This window comes from Falco naumanni, chromosome 6 (genome assembly GCF_017639655.2).
Source record: "Falco naumanni isolate bFalNau1 chromosome 6, bFalNau1.pat, whole genome shotgun sequence".
In the NCBI taxonomy this organism is placed as follows: Eukaryota; Metazoa; Chordata; class Aves; order Falconiformes; family Falconidae; genus Falco; species Falco naumanni.
In genome coordinates, this window is record NC_054059.1 from 12,860,172 (window position 1) to 12,883,891 (window position 23,720).

Genomic DNA, 23,720 nt, shown 5'->3' on the forward strand with positions numbered 1-23,720 from the left:
CACACTTTAAAACGCTAGTGAGGTGATGGCATTCTCACATAGCTTTGTTTCGAGACATGGTATGTGAACGAAGTCACCATACCTTAGCTAAAGAACAGAGTTCTTTTGGAGAATCATGTTCTATGTTGTTTAATTAATCTACTTTCAACAGCTGAGCAGTCAGTGCTTAGATGATGGATCCCTGGGCAAGTGACTAAACAGCAATCACTGTGCACCGGGATTTTCCAGAAAAATTTGCATTAGCCCAATTCATAAAAAGAGAAAAATAGTAAGTGACATAAAGACACATCAAAATAGTCACATCATCTAAATGTGAGCACTAGGTGGATGGGGAGTACCTCTGTGACCCTTAGCAAGGTACGTAAGATACGTACTCCACCTAACTCGGTTTACATTTGCATGAAATGGGAATAACATTGACTAGATCATGGGGCTAGTAAATCAGCTACCGCTAGTTTGTCTGCTAATATTTTTCCGGCTTTTTAAGTTAATGTGGTAATTATTAGTAGAACAGCTAAACAGGAATTCCGCCATAGATTGTGAGCTTTGTTTCAAGATGAAGACATCAAAATTCATGCAGTACAACCAGAGCCTATTAGTGTTTTCTAAAGAATTTTTCCTTTCCCCAAAAATAGAATACTAAGTGGGTTTTCCAAGCTTTAGTTACAAAGTGTCTCCAATGTTTTATTTCATTAAGCATGGCTTTTGAAGACCCTGGATTGGGAAAATACTCTAGGCACAGAAGAATTCCACCCATGAGAATTGCTGCAATGAAAAGCAAACGAAAAGAGATTCTAGATTGTTCAGAAGCAGAGTATGTGTTCTCCGAATTTCTCTGAACAAGGCTGCCCTTCTTCAGAGAGGACAGGGTGTGTGTCAATAGCCCCAGACACAAGCAATGGCAGGCATCGTCACGCCATGTGCCAAAAAAGACTTGCTAATTTACTCAAGATGGCACCACTTAGTTCCATATCTAACTGCTGGGATGGCTTTATCTTCCTTCATGCTGCCACAAATAACTTGACAATAATAAGCAGTCTCAAAGGCAAACTTAATGCCACAACCCATATATGACAAAAAAGATGGTTTGACATCTGCCTCTTTTCCACTCCTTCACAAACCTTCTGGTACTCCCAAGCCCTGGGTGCTCTCACTTTTTTCCTTCCCATGCCACACTCCCAAGCCCTTCCCCTTCTTAATAACTTCAGGTGACTTCTATGTCCTGCTCTCCTTCCTGCTCCTTACAGATTCATTCTGTGCCCTACAGATATTACTGCATGACATAATGGTAATATCTGCATGGGGGATAAGTGACTCAGGTGTGTGGTGACTTGGGCAAACTTATTGTGAAATTGTAGTAATATTGATCAATTATATTAATATTTTATGATTTCTAATTTTCTTTGTTGGCAGTGGTTTCACGTGCCAATTCTGGCACCGATATATGTTCACCATCGTGATGCTGGATGGCAAGACTCCCTGAGTGTACCTTTCTTGAAAGGGGAAAATGTGGTGTCACCCAAGATGTGCTTGCTTAGGCATTAAAATGAGACATTATTCACAGCAAACTGTTTGTGTCTATGATCCAGCCCCTGCCATTCTAACAACAGACATAAAATGGTGAACAACATTAACACTGGAATTACCAATACTGGGAATGAGAGTTACAGCAAACTGGGACAAATGGGGTAGTTCATGGTTCAGTTATCGCTTCAGAGTCTCAGCAGACAGCAGAGATCACTGCATTTCCTATATTCCACACTTAAAAAGGAAAAAATCTGGAAATTTAAGCTACCTTAGAATACTAAGAATCTAGAGGAGATGAAACCTTACAAATGTGTTGTATTAGCACAACCTGGCATACTTTTCCATACGTACATGAATTGTGACTGTGGTAACTATTGGGACCTTCCAGCTGTTCACCTCTTTCCCTTGGTCTTTTCATGCATACAGATTTTAGTGTGTCTCTGTCTTTTTATGTCCATGTGAGCAAATATGATTAAGTCTCTTTGTGTGTCCAAATGTATAATAGTCTATGGAAAGAGAGTGCTTTATCAATAAGCAACAGAAAAACAAAAGTCTGCTTAGTGAAACTGATGTGTATTCCTTGAAAAGGTTTGAGTTTAAGCAATGAAAACCTTCTTACATAACTGGCTTTTTTCAGAAAAACCAGCTGGGACACGACCAGACAGGCTTCACCTGAGTCCACCTGATGAGCAAATCAGTGAGAAATGGAAATGCCTGCCTTACAGAACCAGGGCTCCCTTGTACTCAGAGCTTTTAGTCTTAACACCACGCCAGGGCCACCAACTTCCTCAGACTTCCTGGTACGTAGTACTCTGTCGCCTGCCTGGCTGAACAGCAGACCCTGCTATTCAGTAACTGGCATCATGGAACTCGCATTTTCTTAATCTCCCTGCCCCGATGCTGGCACAAGCAGTAGCCTTTTCTTTGCTCTCTTGGATTCTTTATACTCAACTGGCTCCAGAGATCCGCCCTCGGAGCCCGCCAGGACACATGTCTGTCCAGCCTCCACCTCCTTCCCTTTGCAAGATTAAAACAGAGGCAGCAGCCTGCACCTCCTCCCGGCTGGGTCCTGCGCGGGGCAGGAGGAGGCGGCTGCACCCGTTGCCTCTCTCTTCTACAGGGCTAATGAGAGGGAAGCAGGCGGTGTGACTTGTATGCACCACGTATTCACATGAGCGAAGTGAGGAGAGCCAGCAGCAAAGATGAAAAGCAACTGGTAAGAGAACATTTGGGATTTAGAGACATCTGTAAATAAGAGATTAGAACAGTTAAAGCTGTCCTTGCCAGCTGCTGCCTTTGTTGCTTGGTTTTATGACATCATTATGTGAAGGAAATGGTAATAGAAAGAGCTGTATTGACATGTTTTATTATAAGGCAAAGATAAAAAGTTCTCACGTAAAGAAATAATCTTGTCAGATCTGTTAGTAAATCCTTAACTGGGGTTTTTATACTTTTAATATGCATGGCTCTGAGGAGAAAGTCAATAACAGAATCTGTCAAAAACTATAGATTCATACTGAAGTTTTCTTTCTGTTTACAGGAAAATTACAGCTTTCTTTTGCATGTGTAGTTTTCTGTGGTCTTTCATCTCAGCCACGATCCAGCAACAATCAAGTAAGGAGACAGATTTATCTGCATTTCATCTTTCTGTAACTTTGACTGTCAAAAGAATTATTCTGAGCTTATTCAAAATTAAAATACTCTCTAGCTAGCCATCACAGAAAGAGAGAACTTTCTATGTATGTATGCATGCATATAAGAAAGAGGGGAAAAAGCAAGAGCTGTGTGTTAAAGTCTGTTAGATGTCTGTTAGATGTGTTGTTAAAGTAAGGATTAAAATCTGGCTATAGGTGGTAGACAGAGGTCACAAACCTCCTCCTGTCTTTCATTGCTTCTAGTTAAGATGTTATTTGCTATGTGTGGCAACAAACTGGTTCTACTTTATTTGCTGGGCATAAAATGTAAATGGCTGGATGTCAGCCATCAAATAATATAGAATGAGGCCATTTCTAAGGTGTAACATGTCAACCTGAATGTTCCCTTTAAGTCTATGTTGTCAGAAGGAAACCCACATTTATGGCTGAGCCTTTGCAGCACACAAGAGGCTCTCTGTAGGTTAGAAATGCATCTCCCTCTAACTTGCACTCTTCATTCTTCCCCACCCAGACTCTACTAATATTTTCCAGACTGACCTGATACTGGACTTGCACATGACACTTAAACTCTTCAAATAAATTTTTATTTTTCCTTCCTCTTTCCTTAAATTAAGGGAATCTGGTAGATTTTCATGCTGATTGCAAAGCTTTTTGAACAGATAATATTCTGAAAAATTGAATTTTAAAATTTGGTTTCCTGAAATTAATTTCTTCTACATTCTTGTTTGGGTCAACAAAAAAGACCTGTATGTTCCTCTTGCTGCCACCCTATATTTCATGAATAATCATTCTCTGATGAAATGTGGCACAGAGGAAGATGGGAACACCTGGAATATCAGAAAAGATGGAAAAGATGCCAACAGTTTCTCAACAGTCCCTTTAGTTGGCATGAGGTTTGTTTAAGTTTCCTTGGGACTAGAGAGACTGTTGATTTAGGTAACAGGCATTCTTCCCAACGTTTGCTTAAACCACCAAAAGTTCCAAACCAAAAAACTCCTTACACAGCAGGCCTTCTTATGCTACCACTGCTTCTCCATAGCTCTGCAAGAGAAGAATTATTATAGCACTCTCATTTGGAGGCTTGGGGAAAAAAAGAAATCAACTAATTACTCAGGTTATAATTTTAAATTTGGAGTTCTTTAGAAACAGACGCTTATTAGCGTTTTCTTAGAGCTCTGATTTCACTGAGTACAGTTTAAATTTATTATTATATACATCTAATTATTATTATTAACTTTAATTTATAATATTCATACAGTTGCTTCACTTATTATTTTAAGGTGATCTGAGGCAATTTGCAGGGGCATGGTTAATAAATTCATCCTTTTTTGTAGGACTACCAGCCATTCTGGGTGCCAGTCAGAGAACAGATCTCTGCCCAACAATCAGGATTGGTCAAGACGACTTACCAGGCAAGTAGTGTCCTGACTTTTTCAAGGAAAAGCAGTTCAGAAACTTTATCAGGTTATATTCATGTGACTGCACAAGTTTTTAATTAAATTAAAATGAAAGTTAAATACTGGACGTTTATATTTTTTTTCTTGTAGGCTTTGACCTGATTTCTCAGTTCCAAATAGAAAAAGCTGCTTCCCAAGGAATTATACAGAGAGTAGTGGGCTCCACTTCTTTACAAGTGGCTTATAAATTGGGACCCAATGGAGACTTCAGGATCCCAACCAGGTAATGCTTCTTGTTGTTTGGGTTTAAAAACTACATGTTTTGCAATATTGTTGTCTGAGACTAGATCCTCTCCCCAGCTAGATCATCTCATTTGCAAAGCTTTTGGAAGGCGAAAGAGGAGTTCAACTTTTTTTCCATTGCCACCAGTCAGACCAGACTGATTCTATAACAGCAGTTTCAGGGACTTCCACTTTCTTCTACCAATGATATTGCTCAGGGTGCCTCAAGATTTGCTGATAGAAAGGGAATTATCCCTAAGAAGTGAAGCCAAAAGTTGATGACTGGAAAAGAGATAGGGAAGCAAAGAAAAGATAACAGGAGAGAGGAAAGTTTTCTCAAAACATTGACACAAAGGGATCTTTTGGATTAACAAGGTAGGATAAAAGTGGATTGGTTGTATGGTAAGGGGTTTTTTTTGTTTGTTTGTTTTGGGGTTGGTTTTTTTTGCTTTTTGGATAACAGGTACATGCATATTCCTGGCTGATTTATGGTCACTTGATCTATAAAAGATGAAAACTACTCTTAGCATGTCACAGCCAAGTTGCAATAGGAGCCAGGATTTAGGAATCTCATTGTGTTTGTGCTTTATGGGCCAGACTTGCTGCCAGTGAGGGAAAAGAGACGGTACAGCAAGGCAGAGATGTCTTTGCCAAACGTAGGCAAATTGATTCTCATCCAGCACCTTATGTAGTTAAGAATGCCTTTACTTCACAATTAACTGGGAAGACCTTTAATGAGACTACTGTTTCAGCTAGGAATAATCGGTGCTGACTGTCCATCGGTGTGCTGCTGCTCTGTTACTGAGCCTGACCTGGCTGCTCTGCTCCAGTCATTTCACAGCGCGCCCCTCCCAGCAAGCTGTCTTGGGAGTGAAGTTGGCAGCAAGCAGCTGGGGCTCACAGCTCAGGAGAGGCACGCTTTAAGCCATTTCCAATAATTTAAAAAACAACCCCACACCTCTCCACATAATATCTATAATGTGGCACGGTAGGTAGGTGGGTTTTACTGGTATGAATTTGGGGTGACGGAACGCCTGAGAAGCGTTACAGGAGTTAGCAAGTTAAGCAGAGCACCTCAAGGAAAGCTGAGCGTGTTTAATGGCATGGGCGTAGCTCTGCCTTTCTCAGACCCAGGCACTGCAGCAGCCCTGGACCGCTGCTGCGTTGCCCCCCGCCACTCGCACGCGCAGTACGTACGGACAACGCACGGTTCCCCGGGGCACCCGGAGCTGTCCGCGCCCGCGGTGCTGAAACCCCGCCCCGCCGCGGGCTGCGCAGGGACGGGCACGGCGGGGCGCAGCCGGAGCGTGTAACCCGGCGGTACCTGCCCCGGCGCCCCCAGTCCTGCTGGCCCGGGAGAGGAGGCAGCCAGGCCTAGCATGGGCTTGGGAAAAATACACAGCGTTTTCCCGAGCTGGGTGCGTGGGCACGAAGGGACAAGTGCTGTTGGAGCATTGGGGAGGGACCCTCCATCAACACGGCAGGCTCCATGCCTGCTCTGCTGCAGAGAGCTCCTCTCACACCTTCGTTAATGAGCAGCCATGTTAGCCCCAGGTAACCGGACAGCCATGGGCAGTGTCTTCTCTTGCCTTATAAAATAGGGAGGGGTCTCTCTAAGAAAGCCCATACCCTGACACAAGACTTTCAAGGATTTTGAGGAAGGGATGGGGAGGTGGGCGCATACGTAGAAATGGCAGCAAGCCAGTTAGTGTCAGCACAGAGGGCTTGCCCAACTGTCACTGTCCAGTCAGTACTTACCAGCAATAGTAAAACAATTTTTTAGAGTAGCGTGTGCTTATTATACTAAGGCAGACAAGCCCATGTTACAGTGGCTATGGCATGGCAACGAGAGCTCAGTTAGATGGGCATGGCTCAGCATATATATTCAGTCTTTGCTGTAGCAATAGCTTATGCCTTGCAAAGCTTACACAGCTTCCTTAAAATGCTACTGAATTGTAGCTTGGTCTTTTTGCTGCTTGGTGTACTTGGCATGTCCAGAAGTATATCCCAACATGAGCAGAAATGATTGCACACAAGTCTTGACTTGAGCTTCTCCCATCATCCAAATAAATTCCCATTGGCCGTTGCTTCTTCCAGCATAACATCTGCTGAAGAATCAATATAATGTTCCTTGTGTAATAAGGGACCATGAAACTGCTATGACTCATACCCGTTTTCTCTAACATAGTGAACCTGTCATTTTTCAGTTTAATCTATGTACCTTCTGTAGGTGTCCACCAGTTAGTAAGTACAAAATTAATACTAGTAATTTGGATAATAATTGCATTGATTTTTAATTGCAAGCTTTAAATAATATATTAGTGGAAAGGAACGTGTTCATTAAATGTTTTTATGTGGGGGGAAAAAGGCTAGCTATCTTTATGCACTGGATGAAATCTTCATCCTTTGACTTTGCAAATGTAGCTACCACATCACAAGGCCCTTGTGTCTACATGGATAAGTTAACACTAGGGAACATTCCAAGGCATTCACACTTGATCATCTATACTGTTAAAATATTATACAAGACTTTAGCATGGTTTAGGTCCAGGCTAATTAGCACTCTTTGAACAGCTCCTGGGCACAGCTTGACAGCTAGCATAGGTCATGGTCCATCCCCAATGTGCAGCTTGCATATAGTCATCATATTTCAGAAGTAAGCAGATTTAAAATTTTTCATGCCAGCTGAACTCAGTATCAGAGAACAGTCCTGGGCATACTGCATGTTGTAGCATGAAGATAGCCTATGAAACCAGAAGTGATACCTCTTTGGCTGCATCCTCATCTCAGCAGAAAGGAGAGCAAGGTAAAGGTTGAAGCTGCCTTTTGAACAGTGTTTATATTTGGAGTAGCAGTGTACTGCAGACCACCTTAACAGGTGACATGACAAACATTAAGATAAGAAATTATTAAAATAGGAAGTTTATAAAGCTTTATCAGTAGGCTTGGAGCATCCAGAGAATTTCACAGGCTGATTTCCTGGCTTTTCCTTTGGGAATAATGCTCTTCTGTGAAGTAATGCTCTTCAAATGAATATACCTGAAGGTCTGTCTTTTCTACATCCAGCCACCAAAGTTCTTCAGGTGTTTTTCCTTTTGCACTACAAGTAAGATATCTTACATAGATATCAATGATGACACTGTTATGAAAAAGACAAAAATGCAGCTAAGAAGAACTGGATGTTTCTGAAAAACAAAGATCAGCTGAGGGTAATGAATCCTAACAAATTACATCTGGCTGATGACTTTGGACAATTGCTTTTAAAAATGCTTAGCTAGGTTTTATTGTTATAGCTTATTTGATGGCTGCCAGATAGTGCCTGCCAGGTCATCTATGATTCTAGGAGGCTTCAGGAGGTGCAGACACAAGTGTCTTCAGCTTGAGCAAAGGAACCCCCACCGCTGGGTACATGATACTGCATTATCACGAGGTTGGCCAGAGGAATTTCTACAGCCACCTCCAGTGGGTTGTACCAACATTTCTAAAATCTTAATTTAGCAAGGAGTAAGTTATCTCAGCGGGCAAGGGAGCTCACCTAAGAAATGAATTCTTAAAGAAACAGGTTTAATATAATAAGCAGTTACTTTGTAGTATTCAAATTGGTACATAGTCAACCTTTTAACATACTCTGCTGCTTTGAATCCTGAAGTCAGTGGGACTACTCAGGGCTTCCACCACCTATTCAGATGAGTTATCTTGGTTATACTGATGCATCAGTAGCACTCAGCCTTGAAAATTCAAAGAAATCTTCCCAGTATGCACTCATGCTACAGGATTAATAAGAGTCTTATGTTTTTATGAAAAAGATAAAAGAAAACAGTAGTGTTTCAGAAGTTCCCTTAGATGCATTACAAATATTTCAAACTCTCCCCACCCCCCCACCCAGTATTTAGAAAAATTCAGCAAGGATTCAAATATCTGATAAAATATTGACCAGACCTTGCACTCATTACACAATTAAAGCAGTTAATAATAGCCAGAGAACACAAGGAAAGCAGGACCAGGCTGCTATCTTACAAACTTGAGATACAAACCCAAATAAAATAAATGCTCTGATGGCTTATGTCCCTGGCAAATTTAAGCGGCTAGGAAATGGGTCAGGACTGAATTTGGCCTTTGTCCTTGAAATATTTTTTCATATTAATTCTTCCTTTGCTCATTTGCCTGATGCTAAATTTAAAATTGTTTGATTTCCTTCCATAAATCAGTGGAATTGGAAACATGTATGTTAAAAATAATCTATGGAAATAATTTAAATGCTTACATAGTTATCAGCTATTCAAGAAGATGACAGAATCCAGTATTCACTTTGCAGTGAGATGGAGGAATAACTTCTCAACCATTGTTTATTTAAATACCATGATAAATTTGCCATGGTTTCCAAATATTTAGCATTTTAATCTACTGACTTCAGTAGGGTTTTGCCTATGTAAGGATTACAGGCTTTGGGGAAAACTGTGTATTGAAATACACTGAAACCACTAAAGCCAGTGGAACTGCTTTTCATTACTGTTGGAGTAACAGAGATGAGAATCAGTCTATGCTTTACTTACAGAATTATAGGTACAAATCTTACACAGTAACAGTCCCCTGCAGAGTACCTTTTTAGTGATGGGTCATCCTGTGCTTTGTTATGTTCAGTCACATTACTGATACTGAGTCTTTAGTCTAAAGGCAGCAGTTCTTCTCATTGCTTATTAAAAGTTTTTTTTTAAATGTGGATACTCATCCATTTTTGTTCACTGACTTTTTATCTTTGCTGTTCTGTATACATTTCCTATAATTTACTTGTCTCTTACCAATGGCAGAAGCCTCTACCCAATTTCTCTTCTTTGTATATCACTTGAAAAAGGTAACATTTATTTTCTCTTTTAATTTCTGAAAAAGGAGGACCCATATGATGGCTTGTAAAAGACTAACGCTATAGCCGAATATGGTGCAAAGAATCCTCTTGCCAATCTTTTACAAACAATCTTCTTATCAAAAAGTGTAACTATGTTTACTTACTAGGTTTTTTTTGTTCGGTTGGTTGGTTTGTGGTTTGTTTTGGGGGCTTTTTGCCAGTATAGTTATGTCAGCTGAGGTAGGGTAAGAACGTGTGTGATAGTTTAACCAGTATTGTCATGACAGCAAAACTTACCAGTCCAGAGAAGGAATGGAAACCTCTCCTCAGGGGATCTGGGATCAGTACTGCTTCCTTTAGCTGCAGAGCTCAGCATATCAGATCCCCTGGAATCACTGAACTTGATAGAGAAACTGGAATGTCACAAGGAGGTTAGTTAAAAAATTACCTAACAATAACACCTTCAGTATGGTCATAGGAAAATCAGTTCTTGTGCCGTGTGTTTGTTCTTCAAACAGTGGGATTCAGCAAGTGAAGTGATAAATGGCTCAGAGAAGTTAAGTTTTTAGCAGTAGATATGTAAATGCTTGTTTAAGAGATATTATAGTGGAAGGACACAGAGGGCCATAAAAGACATGCTGAGCTGGATCAGGAGCTAAGAAAGAGTGAACGTGTGTCGGTGGTGGTGAGAGGGTGTATCTTCCTGGAGCAGGAAAGGATATATAAACATGTTGTGTAAGCTAGAAGCCTAACACAAGGAAGCATAGGGATAGTAGTAAACACCGGAAAGTGCTCAGAACAGGAGGAAAGCTACAATATCCACACAGCAACATTTGCATTTGAGAATGCAAGATACAAACTGAAACAAAACGAGACAACACAATAAACTAGAGGAAAATCTATCAGCCAAAGCCGGCTGAGACAGACTACTGCATCCACAGTCGAAGAGACACAAGTCCTAGCAAATCATAGACAGTTTAAAGATATTGGCAAGGAACTCCTCTTCCAGCTTTGTATATCTCCACACCTTGTGCAATGAGATAATCTTCCAAATGAACGTTTCCCTTCATCATTCCCACCAGCTTTTGGATGTATGTAAAGGCTCTTGGGGAGAAAAAAAAAAAAAAACAAAAACAAAACAGCATTTTGGGCAGCCTTATTACTAAGGTGAAGCTGCTGCAGCGGCTGCCAGGTTTGCCTCACTCCGTACCGAAATCTTGCTGAGGCTGTGCCGTCGCCTGCTGGAATATGATTGCACTACAGCTTTAGACACTAACACCGAACTACAAACCAGAGTCTTTATCTGAAGTACTCTCTTAATAAATCAGTAGTCATCAAGCACAGAGAATAAGAATTAATTTATTTTTTTTTGGTAGTGTGTCCCCGCCCCCCCCCCCCAGCCTAAAGTTCACTAATGCTGGCTAAATTGCTACTGAGATAGGATTGATATGCAACTCAAAAATAATCTTTGTTCAAAATGCCTACTTGCCTGAGACGTTATTCTAATGAATGCCGGTGACAAATAGCTCTGCATGTCTCTGTACCTAAAAAATTAATTCAAACACAACTTATTCGTGAAGGTGGATAGATGGCAAATAATTTACTGATGATTATGACCTACAATTTTATGATCCATAGAATATGGAAAGGCATAGATCTTAAATGTTCTACTGGATTAACTGACACATTTAAGATAAAAAAAAAATGACATCACTCTTTTGCACAGTGACACAGCCAGCAGTACTTGTTTGTGCTTTCAAGTCTCACCTGTTGTGGGAGTTATAAAACAATGAAACATTTTTTATATGTGGCAAATCTGCTCCCTGCTATTTGTGGCCTTGTAGTTGAACGTCACAGGACATAATACATTTTTAGTGTGGGTTCCTACTACGTGTATATTTTTCAGTGAATGATTTGTGGAATGCTTTCTGCTGAAGTGGTAGCTAATACATTAACAAAATTATTATTGTCAGGCTGAACAAGAAAGTGCATTTGCAAAAGATATTCTTATGTCTTCAAAACCAAATGATCTGCAGTATCTACCTGCCTAGTTATAGTGTTACGCTATGTTGACTGATTTTGTAAGTCTAATAGGATATACTTCCTAAATCTGAAGTAGGAGTTTGTTGCTGCCCTGTCACAGCACTATTAAAAACTAGCCAGCTATAACAAGGCTTTTACCCTCACATACCAGGTTAACATCAATAAGTAGTTCCCACACCTTGCCCTGGCACAGCCACCAATCCCCCCCAAGGTTTCAAAAGTTCATCTACTGTCTGTGCCCTTTCTTCAACCTCTTCAGGCCAGTCCACCCTGCTTCTTGCCTCTGCTGTGTCCAGAGTCTTCCTTCTCCAGGCTCCTCTTCCAGCCGGCCCCTCCTCACCTGGGCCCCCTCCATGTCTCTCCTACATCCAGGGCACACTCTCTCTCCTCCCTCTACTTCTTCCAAGTCACTCTTCATCTGATGCTTCCCTTCCCTACCCCTTAGAGCTATTTAAATACTTAGCAGGAACCGGCCACAGCTGCACATTATCCACGTCAGCCAACTCACTGTCCCTGAAGCCAGCCCACAGCTGTATGTTATCAGTGTTAATTAACCTGCCTTCATTCCTTTACAATTCTCTACACTGCCCCATCCACATAGAAAAGGTTGTTGTAAGTATTGTACAATGTTAGAAGAACCCACGTTTCTGAACCAGTTCCTTTTGCTGTTAGCAACACCAATGACTCAAAAGGACATCCCATTTGGGGCACTTGCATGCAGAAGAGCACTGATAAAAGTATGGTTGAAATATGGTTCCTCTGAGTCACTGTTTCTCATTTCTCTGTGGTGATATGTAGAGCTTTGCAGAACACAACAAACATACTGTGTTTTGATCCTACACAGCGCCATATATTCCAATGGACTTCCTGATGAATATTCCTTTCTAACTACTTTTCGGATGACTGGGGCCACACTTCAGAAATACTGGACTATTTGGCAGATTCAGGATTCTTCAGGAAAAGAACAAGTCGCAGTGAATCTTAATGGTCAAATGAAAAGTGTTGAGTTTTCTTATAAAGGAGTGGATGGACATCTCCAAACTGCGTCATTTTTGCATTTGCCTTTCTTGTTTGACTCCCAGTGGCACAAGCTTATGATAAGTGTGGAAGCAAACAGTGTCACACTTTTTATTGACTGTATTAAAATAGAATCCTTAAACATAAAACCAAAAGGGAAAATCAGCATTGATGGCGTTGCTGTGCTTGGAAAACTTAAAAATAATCCTCAAATTTCTGTTCCGGTAAGTTCCAAAATATTTTCCTACTGCAAAAAGTTTTATAGGATCTTTACACTTAATGTTTTTTTGTGAAATGCATCTTCAAATGTTTTCTGAAAGCAGAAATGGCAGAAAATAACAACTCCTTGGCAGGTAAGTAATAGCTTTGCTTTTTAAATTTTGCACATATTGTGTAAAGTAAGAGATGACTCAGGTTATGTCTAAGTTTCAATAGTGAAATTTCTCAGAAATCCACAATTCTGTCACTAGATTCTGCTCTGCCTGGATGTAGTATCAGTTGGGTGTTCCTCTGCTTGTCTCATATGGGGAGCTTGATCTAGAAGGAATTCTCAGGACATGGATTTGTGAGCTGTACCTCACACCAAAGAGAGCAAAACATTAATCGAGCAAGAACTGAGACCCCTCTTTCATATGCATGCACTGACCACCAGCTAGAGACAATTAAATGTGTCACTGGCAGAATAAATATTTTAGATCATTAATATAAAGGGAGTATCTCCTGTAAAAGAGATTGATGGAGGTCTTTTTTGATCTACTCTGACGTTCACACAGGAAATAAGAGACCCATATTTAAAACTCTGTGCTAAATCAGAGATTATCATGAGTACCTTATACTTCAGGAGACTGTTCTAATCATTGTGCTACTCGGTATGATCATGGTAACCGTTGCTTTTTCTCTTTAATTAGTTTGAGTTTTTTGAAAAAGACTTGACGTGGAGTAGAGGCTGAACTCTTAAAAAAGGTTCTTGTTTATGAATCCTATGAGAGATAAGTGTAGCATCGGAGACTAGATCCAATCCAAGCAAAGGGCCCAGCAGGGCTGAGACATAAAGCCCATCCTTTTCCACAGTGCCTTCTCTTGGCTCACTCAGGATATCCTACCACCATATCATGGCTGCTGTGAATCCCTTTGTTAGATATTGAACTTTCCCTGGAGCATTGTAGTAGACACCTAAACTCACTATGGAGCGCTTCTTTATTCTGTATAGCAAGAACAGGCAGTGAAATACTTACTCTGCATCCTGTTTAGATTTAATGTTGAAAATATCCTTCTCATGCTACTACATTGCAAGGAGAGTTTTTTTGCTGGAAAATATAACATCGAGGGTGACATATGGTAAATATTGAATGCTTTTGTGCCCTTCAACAAAGAAAACAATAAAAAATCCCTCAGGGGTCTTATTATTTATCTGATTTAGTTTCTGAGGCAAGCGATAAATATAAAATACATACAAAGTGACATATCTGTAATTTCTGACAGAAACAAGTTTGTAGCTGTCACATCTGCATTTGGCCTTTTTGACATCCATGAAAGTGTTTGCTCAGCTAGTGTTTTCTCAGCTAATGAGTTATACTATACTTTATGCTGAATAATGTGATAATTTTGTCCCATGTGGCACTAAATCTCATTTAAGACTTTGGGAAGGTTATTTCTCAATTCACTTTGTAGGTTAAAAGGAAATAGTTTCAAAACACAGTTGAAAAAATTGCAGAAAACATTGATAAGTTCCAAATATCATCCTGTTCCTTTTCCAAGGATCCTCTTCAAGTGTGTTAGGAATATATAATACAAATGGTAAGTTACTCATCTGTATATCAGGTACTTATTTCAGAACAAGTTGAATGGCAAAAGAGAATCAGATACTTAATATATTGTAACCATTTTCTACATCCCTACACTGAAGTTTTGCATCAACTTTGAAATAAACAGTGTGAAGTGAGATATAATCTTTTAACTATATTTCACAGTTTGCAAAAAAATATGGCCAAAGGATAACCAGCATTGTATAAACCTGAAAAGGGGAAACATTACAACATAAGAAAAATCTCGTGCTTCATCTCCTCTGTAGGTATTGGTTACTACATTGCACTGGATAGAAATCAGTTTTACAGAAAGCTGCCCCAGGTGTCTGAAAGTGGCTATCTAATGTTGCTATAGATGTGGATTAGGAAATTCCTATAGCTGAAAATTTATACTAATTCTGTTGAAAACACAAGTTAGTCTTTGAAAATGTAATTCAAAAGCGGTCAGCTGGAGCTGATAATGATTAGCTGCATATATACTTTAGCTTTTCTAACTGGTCTAAGTGATACTGGTGCACGAATGGGATGATGAACACTTTATGTAGTCTTTGCATGCTACTATGATGAAAAAAATTCTACCCCAGTACTGTATTCCTTTTTGGAAAGACACTTAGATTAAATGCACAGAGAGCTATAGGCATTAATGCAGTAGTATTACAACACCTGGTATACAGTGCCACAGTTAGTATACACCCCCAAGTTAGGCACAGAACCATTCCTTTAAAAACAAGGAGGGTTTCTTTTGTCTGTTGAAGTAATGATTAGAAATGGCAGCCTACAAATGAGGAGAGAGATGTGGTACTAAGATCACCTTGGCAAGAACTCAGACTTCTCCCCCTTCTCTTTTGGTGCTCTGGCTGACCTTTGGCTAGGATTAGGAAGACGGGAAAAGCAGCAGAGGAAACCTCCTTCCTCTGCAGCCTGTGTTTTGCAGCGACTTGCTCTTTTCAGCAAGGTATACAAAAGAGGAAAACTGATTACCCTAGGCTCTTCAGGCATCTGGTAGGGGAAGAGTATCTAGCATTAAGTTCTGTCTCATCTATGTTTAAGTACATACGTCATTAGGCACTAGTGTGAATTTACTTTAAATATAGGACACCCTTCTTCAGGGATGAAAGGGCAAAATGGAATTAAGTAATTTTTACAATTCACTACTTATCACGCAAAATATTTGTTTACACCTTTAGCATGCTTCTGGGAAGGTTCAGTCTTATTCAATGTATTTTATGAAAAAAAAATCTTTGCATAAGGTAGGTCTTAAAACAGGAATATGTTGCATGTTTCTTGACAAAAAGAATAAGGAAGTATGGAACAAATTATGAGGGAAGAAAATAAGCATCACATCACATTTTTAAACCGAGTTTGGATGTCTAAAAATACACTTTAATTAAGACAGAACTGTGGGTTTGACATAGAACTCACCGGAATGAATTGCATGGCCTGTGCTATGAAGCCAGAAATGACAATGGTAGTGGTCCAACCTGATACTACAACACTGTAGGTTTAGGAAGACAATATTCTCTGAAATTATGATAAAGAAATCACACAATCTGATGGACTAATAATTTAAAATTACTATTTATATTGAACAACTTTCTGGTTTAGCCCACACATTTAGTTTCTCTAAATAGAGTAAATAAATCTATGTTCGGGGATATTGTAGGCTTATCCTTTAACCTGCTTGACTATACTTGGTTTAAACATCTTAGCAGTCTTGGTTATTTAATATGTCCCAGGCACAATTTCTAATTTATTTCCAGGCGTTGCTAAAGTATATTACTTCCAGTGGTATAATTTCTAAAGGGCATAAATTATTTCCTATTCTTTTTTGCAATATTGTCTGAGTGCTCTATTTATCTTCCAGAATAGGTCAACTTCTTATAAATGCACTGTAATACATGTCATTTTAAAAGAGATTCTTCATTGCCTGTTGTTACTGTGATTGCCTAGGAAAGCAATAGAGTTCTATTAGAAACTACAGCTTGCCTTTGAGTCTTTAAAAAGATGTATTCCAGTATTTCTGGGATGTTTTATGGAGGACAAATTTTTATACAGGTTTACAGCTGCTTTTTTTTTTTTTTAGATAAAAAAGAAGATAGCTCTTTTTATCTAAAAGTAATTCAAATAATCCACTATAATCTCTAAGCAATACAAGATAGAGCATCATTTCAAAACTGAAAAGGAACTTCCTCGATTATGTGTTTATTATAGAAAGGTAAAGGCATTCATTTCTTACTGCTGAAAGATTAACTGATCTGAGATGATATAAATTGCCTTACTTTCTGCGATTTCAGAGGCATTACCCTGATTTTCTCATAATAGACATTAAACACTTAACTAGAAGTTATCCTTGATCATTATTTAATTGACATTTAATGATGCTAACTAGTTCAGGGCAGCTACATCACTTGTAATATCTAAAAGGAAGCTGCTTATGAATATTTGCTGAACAGGGATTATTCTACACCATAGAACAGATTGTGTCTGTGTACTGTAAAAAGTCATGTCTCAGTTTTTTTTCTCACCCTGTAAAATCTCACATTCAGAAGGCTGAACCTTTGCTATGGAAAGTCAAATAACACCAGAATTTGCTGTACTGCTCTAAGGCTTTGAAAAAAGATTCAAGGCAAGTGAAGCTCTAAACCCCTATTACATAGATGTAGGAAAATGGATAAAACATGTTTAAAATAGCTCTAGAATGAGATATGTTTAAATATGTGTAGCTTAATCTTGATGACTTAAGTCAATAGCAGACTTCCCTTAGGACAAATGTAGGTATCATTGACAAAAATTTGTAGAAAACCTTCACCCGAAAATTGCTTAGCTGAGTTGTACTTCTCCTGAAGGGATGTCTTACCTTGACTCATCCTCAAGGCAACAATAGCCCAGAGGGGTACAGGGAGCCATTTTTCCCAGAAGGGACCTACAAATGTGCTCTGAGGGTCACGGTATTCCTTAAAGCCTACAGTACTGCTAAATGTTTCCCTGTGACTGATGTTATACTGAAAATACTACTCTAGATATTTAGGACTCATTTACATCTTAACCTTCACCTCTCTCATCTAAAGCACTAGTAAGACAGCTGAATTGCATAGCTGATACTCTGATGTGCAAAGCTGTGGGCATTTGCAGGCATTTCCATGGAACTTAAGAGGACAAAACAGTGAACAGACAGGTATATCTAATCCAATTATATCTGTGCAGACTAAGAAATTAAGATGACACGAAAATCCTGTAGGAATCTCGAAAAATAGGTGACAGAAATATTGACCTATGAGTCTTAAAAGATTACATTTTGATAACTTTGCTTCATGATTACCCCTGATTTATCTGAGGTTCATTTCTGAGAACTTTGTACCTGTACTTCATCCTTAGTAATACTATGGTCCAGTTATGTACCTCTTTCCCTGTGCAAGTGAGCTTCAGAGATGGATAGTGTTGAGACTCAGAACTCATAATCTAGTTGTACAGTATGAAATAATTTATCATATAGGTATCATTTGATCCTATTTTTATGCATTTTTATGAATCCTCATCTTCAGACTCCAGATACCCACATGTTTTTATTATTGTATGGCTGCCTTGTAGTATTAAATTATAGTATACATTCAATTCTTTTACATGTATATTACATTTAGTTGTCTATTATTAAGAACTGGGAAAGGTTTTAAAACGAGAATTTGATAAAGAAGGTGGAGAAATGACTCACAGATAGTGGTGTCAGATAACAGGTAAAAGAAACAAGGGTACTGCCTCTTTTGTGCTTTAGTCTCAGCACTCTGGAGACTGATGACTGCTAAGTAAAAAGAAGTAGAGATATGATAGCAAGGATTTAAGGAGTGGCAGCACTGAAGTGGTAAAGGTAAAAGAAAAAAAAAAAAAAAAAAAGAGAAGCAACTTGTGGGATTTGTGGGTGGCTTGCAGAGATCCTAAAGGACTTTAGACTCAAAGCATTAATTAGCTCTGTCAGTAAGCATGAACTAAGTCAATGTAAGGATGGTGATGGGACAGAAAAGCATCTCAGAATGACAATCTGCCTTCCACATCAGTTATGGGTTGGGACTGAAGAGAGCAATGAATGAGGTATCCTAGAGGAAGCACAGAAGGCTGCCAGGAAGCACCAATACATTATGTTGTGGGAGGGACGGTGGGGAACTATTTTAGCTCAATAGAACAAGAAGAAAGGCTCAAAGAAACAAAGAAATAAGAAGTGAAAGCCCCCAGACATTCTCTTCTATTTTCAGCTTCTCAGAAAAAACAAATTAGAATCTTTTCCATACCAAGGCTCAATGCTGTAACAAGAAAAAAAATTCCAAAACTTTCTTTCCCCCCAGAGCCTCAGCCATCCATAATGAAAAGAAAGTGATAGGAGCCTCTAGATTTTATCATCAAACTGAGAAATCTCTGGATAAACTACTCATTAGTGGTCCATAAGTCAAGCTGATACGATGTGGGATGGGAAGAGAAAACAACCCAAGACTTCAAAACTTAGATACAATAAATATGCACAACTTAATATGCTTGTGGTAGTTAGAATTCCATGTGATGCATTATATATCTACAGATACACCTCTGAAGCTACATGTTTGAGCTATTCAGTAACTCTCAGCAGAGGGTATGTTTTTTAACCTATATAGCTCATCAAGAGAGTTTCAGTTGCAACATCGGGGAAGTTTGCCTTAATCCTCTGTTATTTTCTAGTGGTAAATACAAATGTTAAAAGAAGATGTGAAATTTCACAGATGTATAGTACCCAGTTGCAGACTGTTTCCAGTGTGCATATGTTCCTGCTTCTTGAACTTTGCATGCTTCGACCATGTTTCTGTACTCAGACCTGCCATTCTTCACAGGCACAACTATCCACTGACAGAAAGTCTTTTTGTGTGTTGAATAAAACCGTCACATAGCATCAGGAAAAATGCCTGTGCTTAGAGAGAACATGTAAGAAATGACACATGAGGAATATTGCCTTCTTTTAAATCCCTTGGCAAGTTTATGCCTCCTTTTAAAAAGACCTTCACAGTTAGAGGTGGGGGAATGTAGAACATGGTGCCCAGTGACAGGACAAGGGGCAATGGGCACAAACTGCAACAGAGGAAGTTCCTTCTAAATATGAGGGAAAACCTCTTTACTTTGAGGGTGGCAGAGCACTGGAACAGGCTGCCCAGAGAGGCGGTGGGGTCTCCTAGGGAGGCCTTCAAACCTCACCTGGGTGTGACTCTGTGCAGCCTGCTCTAGGTGAACCTGCTTTAGCAGCAGGGTTGGACTAGAACTCCAGAGGTCCCTTCCAACCCTGACCATTCTGTGATTCTGTGGGTGCAGTGTGAGGCGCTGCTCTGGACCGAGCTCTCTGATACACCCGTAGCTATTCCCATTAAATACCTACCTTTTAAAACATGCCCTTAGCTGCCCAGTGTTCCTCCTATTACACCCTCGGCCAGGGTGACCCCCTGACCCAAATTAACGTGATCTTTACCGCATTCGCCAGTTCGAAATCCAGTGGATGGTGATTCACTGCGACCCACTGCGACCCCAGCGTGAAGGCTGTGGTGAACTGCCGGCCCGGGTGAGTGCCCTGCCCTGCTCTGCTCTGCCCAGCCCTGCAGCCCGAACCTGTTGCCCTGCCCTACTGCCCTGCCCGGCCCTGCCTGGCCCTGCCCTGCCTTGCCCTGCTGCCCCCGCCTGCCGGAGCCCCATTTCTCCCCCCCCTTCCCGCCCCGCGGTGCCGGGTTTTACCGTACCTGCCCGGAATTTGGTGCCTTTAGAAATCCAACCCCCCAGAGCAGCAGCAGCCGCAGCCTCGTTTTAACCCTTCCGTGACCTACTTTCCTCCCCGCTCCTCACCCGCTGCTTGGGTGGGAGACCTCTGGGAGCTGTGCCCTGCAGACGAGGGGGATTGTGGCAGCCGCCTCCCCGCAGCCCTCGCCTTACCGGGGAGCCCGACGGCGGGAGACCCGCGGCAGGGGCGGGGGAGGGCGCGGGCCGGTGCCCAGGGGAACAGCGGCAGGGCAAAGGGTTAAGGCGGTGCTGGCGCTCAGTCCTCCCCTTCCCAGCCTTCAGCCTTCCTCCAATCCCCGAGACCCTCCCCACGGCGTTTGCCGCCGCCGTGAGGGGCTGCTGGGGCTCACCTCGCCCGCCCGCCCCGGCAGCCGCAGGCCGCTCCATCCCTCGCCATGGCTCGGGCTCCGCAGGGCCTCCTGCCTCTGGGTCTTTTCCTGCAGGTTCTTTGCTTCTGCCTGGCTCAAGTAAGTTTTATTCTGACTTTGACTCTGTTTTTCTCCCTCGCAGATAAGCCAGACGGTAATCGAGGTAAGTGTGAGGGAACGAACCTGTCCGAGCTCAGGGCGAGGGTGGGAGCTGAAGAGAGGCTGAAGGCCGCCCACATGCCCTGGCACCGACCCGCCCGGGGTGTTCGATCCTTTTCTTCCCTACAGCAGCTGTAGCCGACCCTGACGTGGTGCTGGCAAAGGCGAGTTGACCTTTGAGTTGAGGCGAGTTGAGGTGGTGGGTGCCGTGTGTGTCTGCCTACATGGTGCTACCTGGTGGGCATCAGGCAGGCGCCTGGTGACATGATGGGGCTTGAGCTCCATCTACAACCACCACCGGATGGAATATTTCTGTGAAGACTGGTATGGGGAGGAGCAGTGTCCGGAGCAGCGGCACTGTGTGGAGCAAGGGGCCAGCTCAGGGCCTCAGCAGGGCATGGGCCAGCCTTTGGCTCACAGAGCACCGTTGTGGGGCTGCAGCCAGAGCTCGCTCTGAGGAGAACAGAGACCCCCATTATAGGTACGGAGACCTGTAAAAAAGCCTTTCTCTAGATTTCCACAGGCTGGTGGCGCCTCCCGCCTCCCCCTTGGGAGCCTGGTGCTTTGAGAAAGCGCCTCTGTAGATGCTAATGTAATCTTGAGGAACCAGGGGAAAATGCTGAGCCAGTCAGAGAAGTAGGGAAAGGGTGGTTTTAAATTTTCTTTGCCAGCACAAACTCCTAGGAAGACTGTCTCCTTTGTGTTGGCTGCATGAGTAACTAGAGGAGCTTAGTGAATTTCATTGTTTGATTTGCAAGGATCACTCTTTTTATTTCTGCCACCCTGTTATTGCCATATGGTGTTCAGACCCTGCTGGGTCAGGCAGTCGAGCCCCCTCCACCTTGCCCTGTCCCTGGCAGTGTTGCGGGGTGCAGGAGGGTGGCTGGGCCTGGGCAGGGCGGTTAAACACCTCACCTGTCTTCTGCCCACAAGGGGAGCATTGTTGGTCACTGCAGTGGCAGCTAACATGGGATATCGGGCCCGTGCATCCTGACATGCATGGAGTGAGGATGCAGCTCCTCATCACGGCTGTGACCCTCTGACTAACCCACAGAAAGTCACCTCTCTTTGTGCTGGTCCACCCAGACTGGCTGTTACAGGTTTGCCAGGCTCTAATTGATCCTTTTTTTTACTCCTTGTCAGAGAGGTCTCCCTGGTCCACCAGGCCCCCCAGGTCCGCCCGGGCCGCCAGGAGTTCCCGGTATTGATGGCATTGATGTAAGTGTTTCCCATGCCCTGCCTAGGAAATAGGAAATGCCTCAATGTGTACCTGCAATTTGACCCCAAGGAGTTTGAATTTGGCTGCAGATACACATAGGAATTGATGGGTCTCATATTCAGTAGTGGGCTGGGGTTTGGGGGGAAGGTGGCCTTTCAGATTCTCTCTGATATGGAAAATACAGGATTATTTTTTTTTTTTAGTGTAATCAGCATCATATGCTTGATTATTTGCCTTAAACGGGGTGTAAGGGTTTTATAATTCTAATCTCAAAAGGGATTACATAGCATCACTCATACTAAATCACGATAAGGATTTATGGCATTGTTTCTGATAGGACTACTATGTATTTTGCACAAATTCCTGTCAGAAGTTTCTGTGATTTTTTCTGTTAGTCTATAATAGAGATCATGTGAATTTAGTATTGATTTCCTACAATAAGAATCAGTTTGAGATTATTCTTGATAATCTGTAAATCAATGTTTTTCATGAAGGACCATGAAAGATCTCTGTAGCTCTGACTGATAGCTTCCTTTTCATATCTTGTTAGGGTGAGAGAGGTCCGAACGGCCCTCCCGGTCCTCCAGTAAGTAATTTCAGCTACTTTGCATTTGCTCCCGTGAGAGAAGAGATTCTGAGTTTTGTTTCTGCTTCCCTCTCTGAAACATGCTCAACTGTCCCATTTAAATCCTGAAGGGTCCAGATGGGGATGCAGGCAAACCAGGATCCCCTGGCCTGCCTGGAGAGCCAGGAGCTGATGTGAGTATACTTGATTTTCTGGAATTTCCTTTTTTTTTTTTTTTTTTTTTTTTTTTTTTTAAGAAAAATACTTGGCTTTGGTCTATTTCTGTGGAAGCATGACCTCCTTTTGAGGTCTCTGGCTTCCTTACAGCTGCCAGTGAGTGCCAGTAGTGTGTGTTGGAGGGGCAGGAGGCCACGCTGCGCCCTCTGGAAGCAGCCTCAGGCGAACGCCCCGCGCCTAGCGGGACAAAGAGAAGGGCAGCAAGGGGAAGAGGGCGATCCGTGCCTGGGCAGGAGGGTCCGCAGCCCCGAGGACACCGGGGGCTCCCGAGAGGCCGGGCCTACCCACCGCCGGGGAGGCCCACTGCGCCGGCGCGGGGCCGCCGGCAGGGGGCGCCTGTCGCTGCTCCCGGTCGGCCACCCGCGCGGGTCCGGGGGCGGGCCGGCCCCTTGCGGGCGGTTGGCGGTCAGTGCCTGGAGGTGCGGTGTGGGGGGGCTGGTTCTAGTCGTTTCAGGTCTCGTTCCCTAAAACTCGGAGAAAATAGGAAGGAAAAAACAGACCCCACAGATTAGCCCTGTAGGCCTGATGTTTTGGTAGAAGTGTTATTAAAAGAACCCACAACCAACCTGCCAGACTTCAGCCAGAGCCTCTACCTGCTGATATACCTTCCTTTCTCTGTGGAAAATAATACAGAAGAATAAAGTTTCAACATCATCTAGTGTTGATGGCTTGTTAGGTTGTATCTTTTGAATAAATTAGTGGCAATAAAAGCACCATACATTTTTGGGAAACGTATTTCTCTTGAGAGCAGTGTTTGAAAGCTTTCCTTGCTGTTAAGCAAGATTATTACGTTAGTATTTAGAGCTTATGCCAGGAAGTAGGCAA

General features: G+C 41.9%; 1 protein-coding gene across 2 annotated transcripts in view; it reads left to right on the forward strand.

Moving 5' to 3' along the window:
* The first annotated feature begins 2,566 nt into the window (after window positions 1-2,566).
* The window catches only part of COL9A1 (collagen type IX alpha 1 chain), a 74,720-nt gene continuing 53,566 nt past the window's right edge, over window positions 2,567-23,720 (forward strand). Inside the window, exons 1-10 of one of the 2 annotated variants that reach the window (XM_040598684.1) lie at window positions 2,567-2,743; window positions 3,068-3,141; window positions 4,517-4,594; window positions 4,730-4,862; window positions 12,592-12,988; window positions 20,058-20,135; window positions 20,858-20,878; window positions 22,018-22,092; window positions 22,644-22,679; window positions 22,790-22,852. In XM_040598684.1, coding sequence (XP_040454618.1) covers window positions 2,730-2,743; window positions 3,068-3,141; window positions 4,517-4,594; window positions 4,730-4,862; window positions 12,592-12,988; window positions 20,058-20,135; window positions 20,858-20,878; window positions 22,018-22,092; window positions 22,644-22,679; window positions 22,790-22,852 — 969 coding nt within the window. In that variant the 5' untranslated portion in view covers window positions 2,567-2,729. Of the gene's footprint in view, window positions 2,744-3,067; window positions 3,142-4,516; window positions 4,595-4,729; window positions 4,863-12,591; window positions 12,989-20,057; window positions 20,136-20,627; window positions 20,815-20,857; window positions 20,879-22,017; window positions 22,093-22,643; window positions 22,680-22,789; window positions 22,853-23,720 lie in introns of those variants that run through there. The other variant, XM_040598685.1, reaches the window with a different exon arrangement.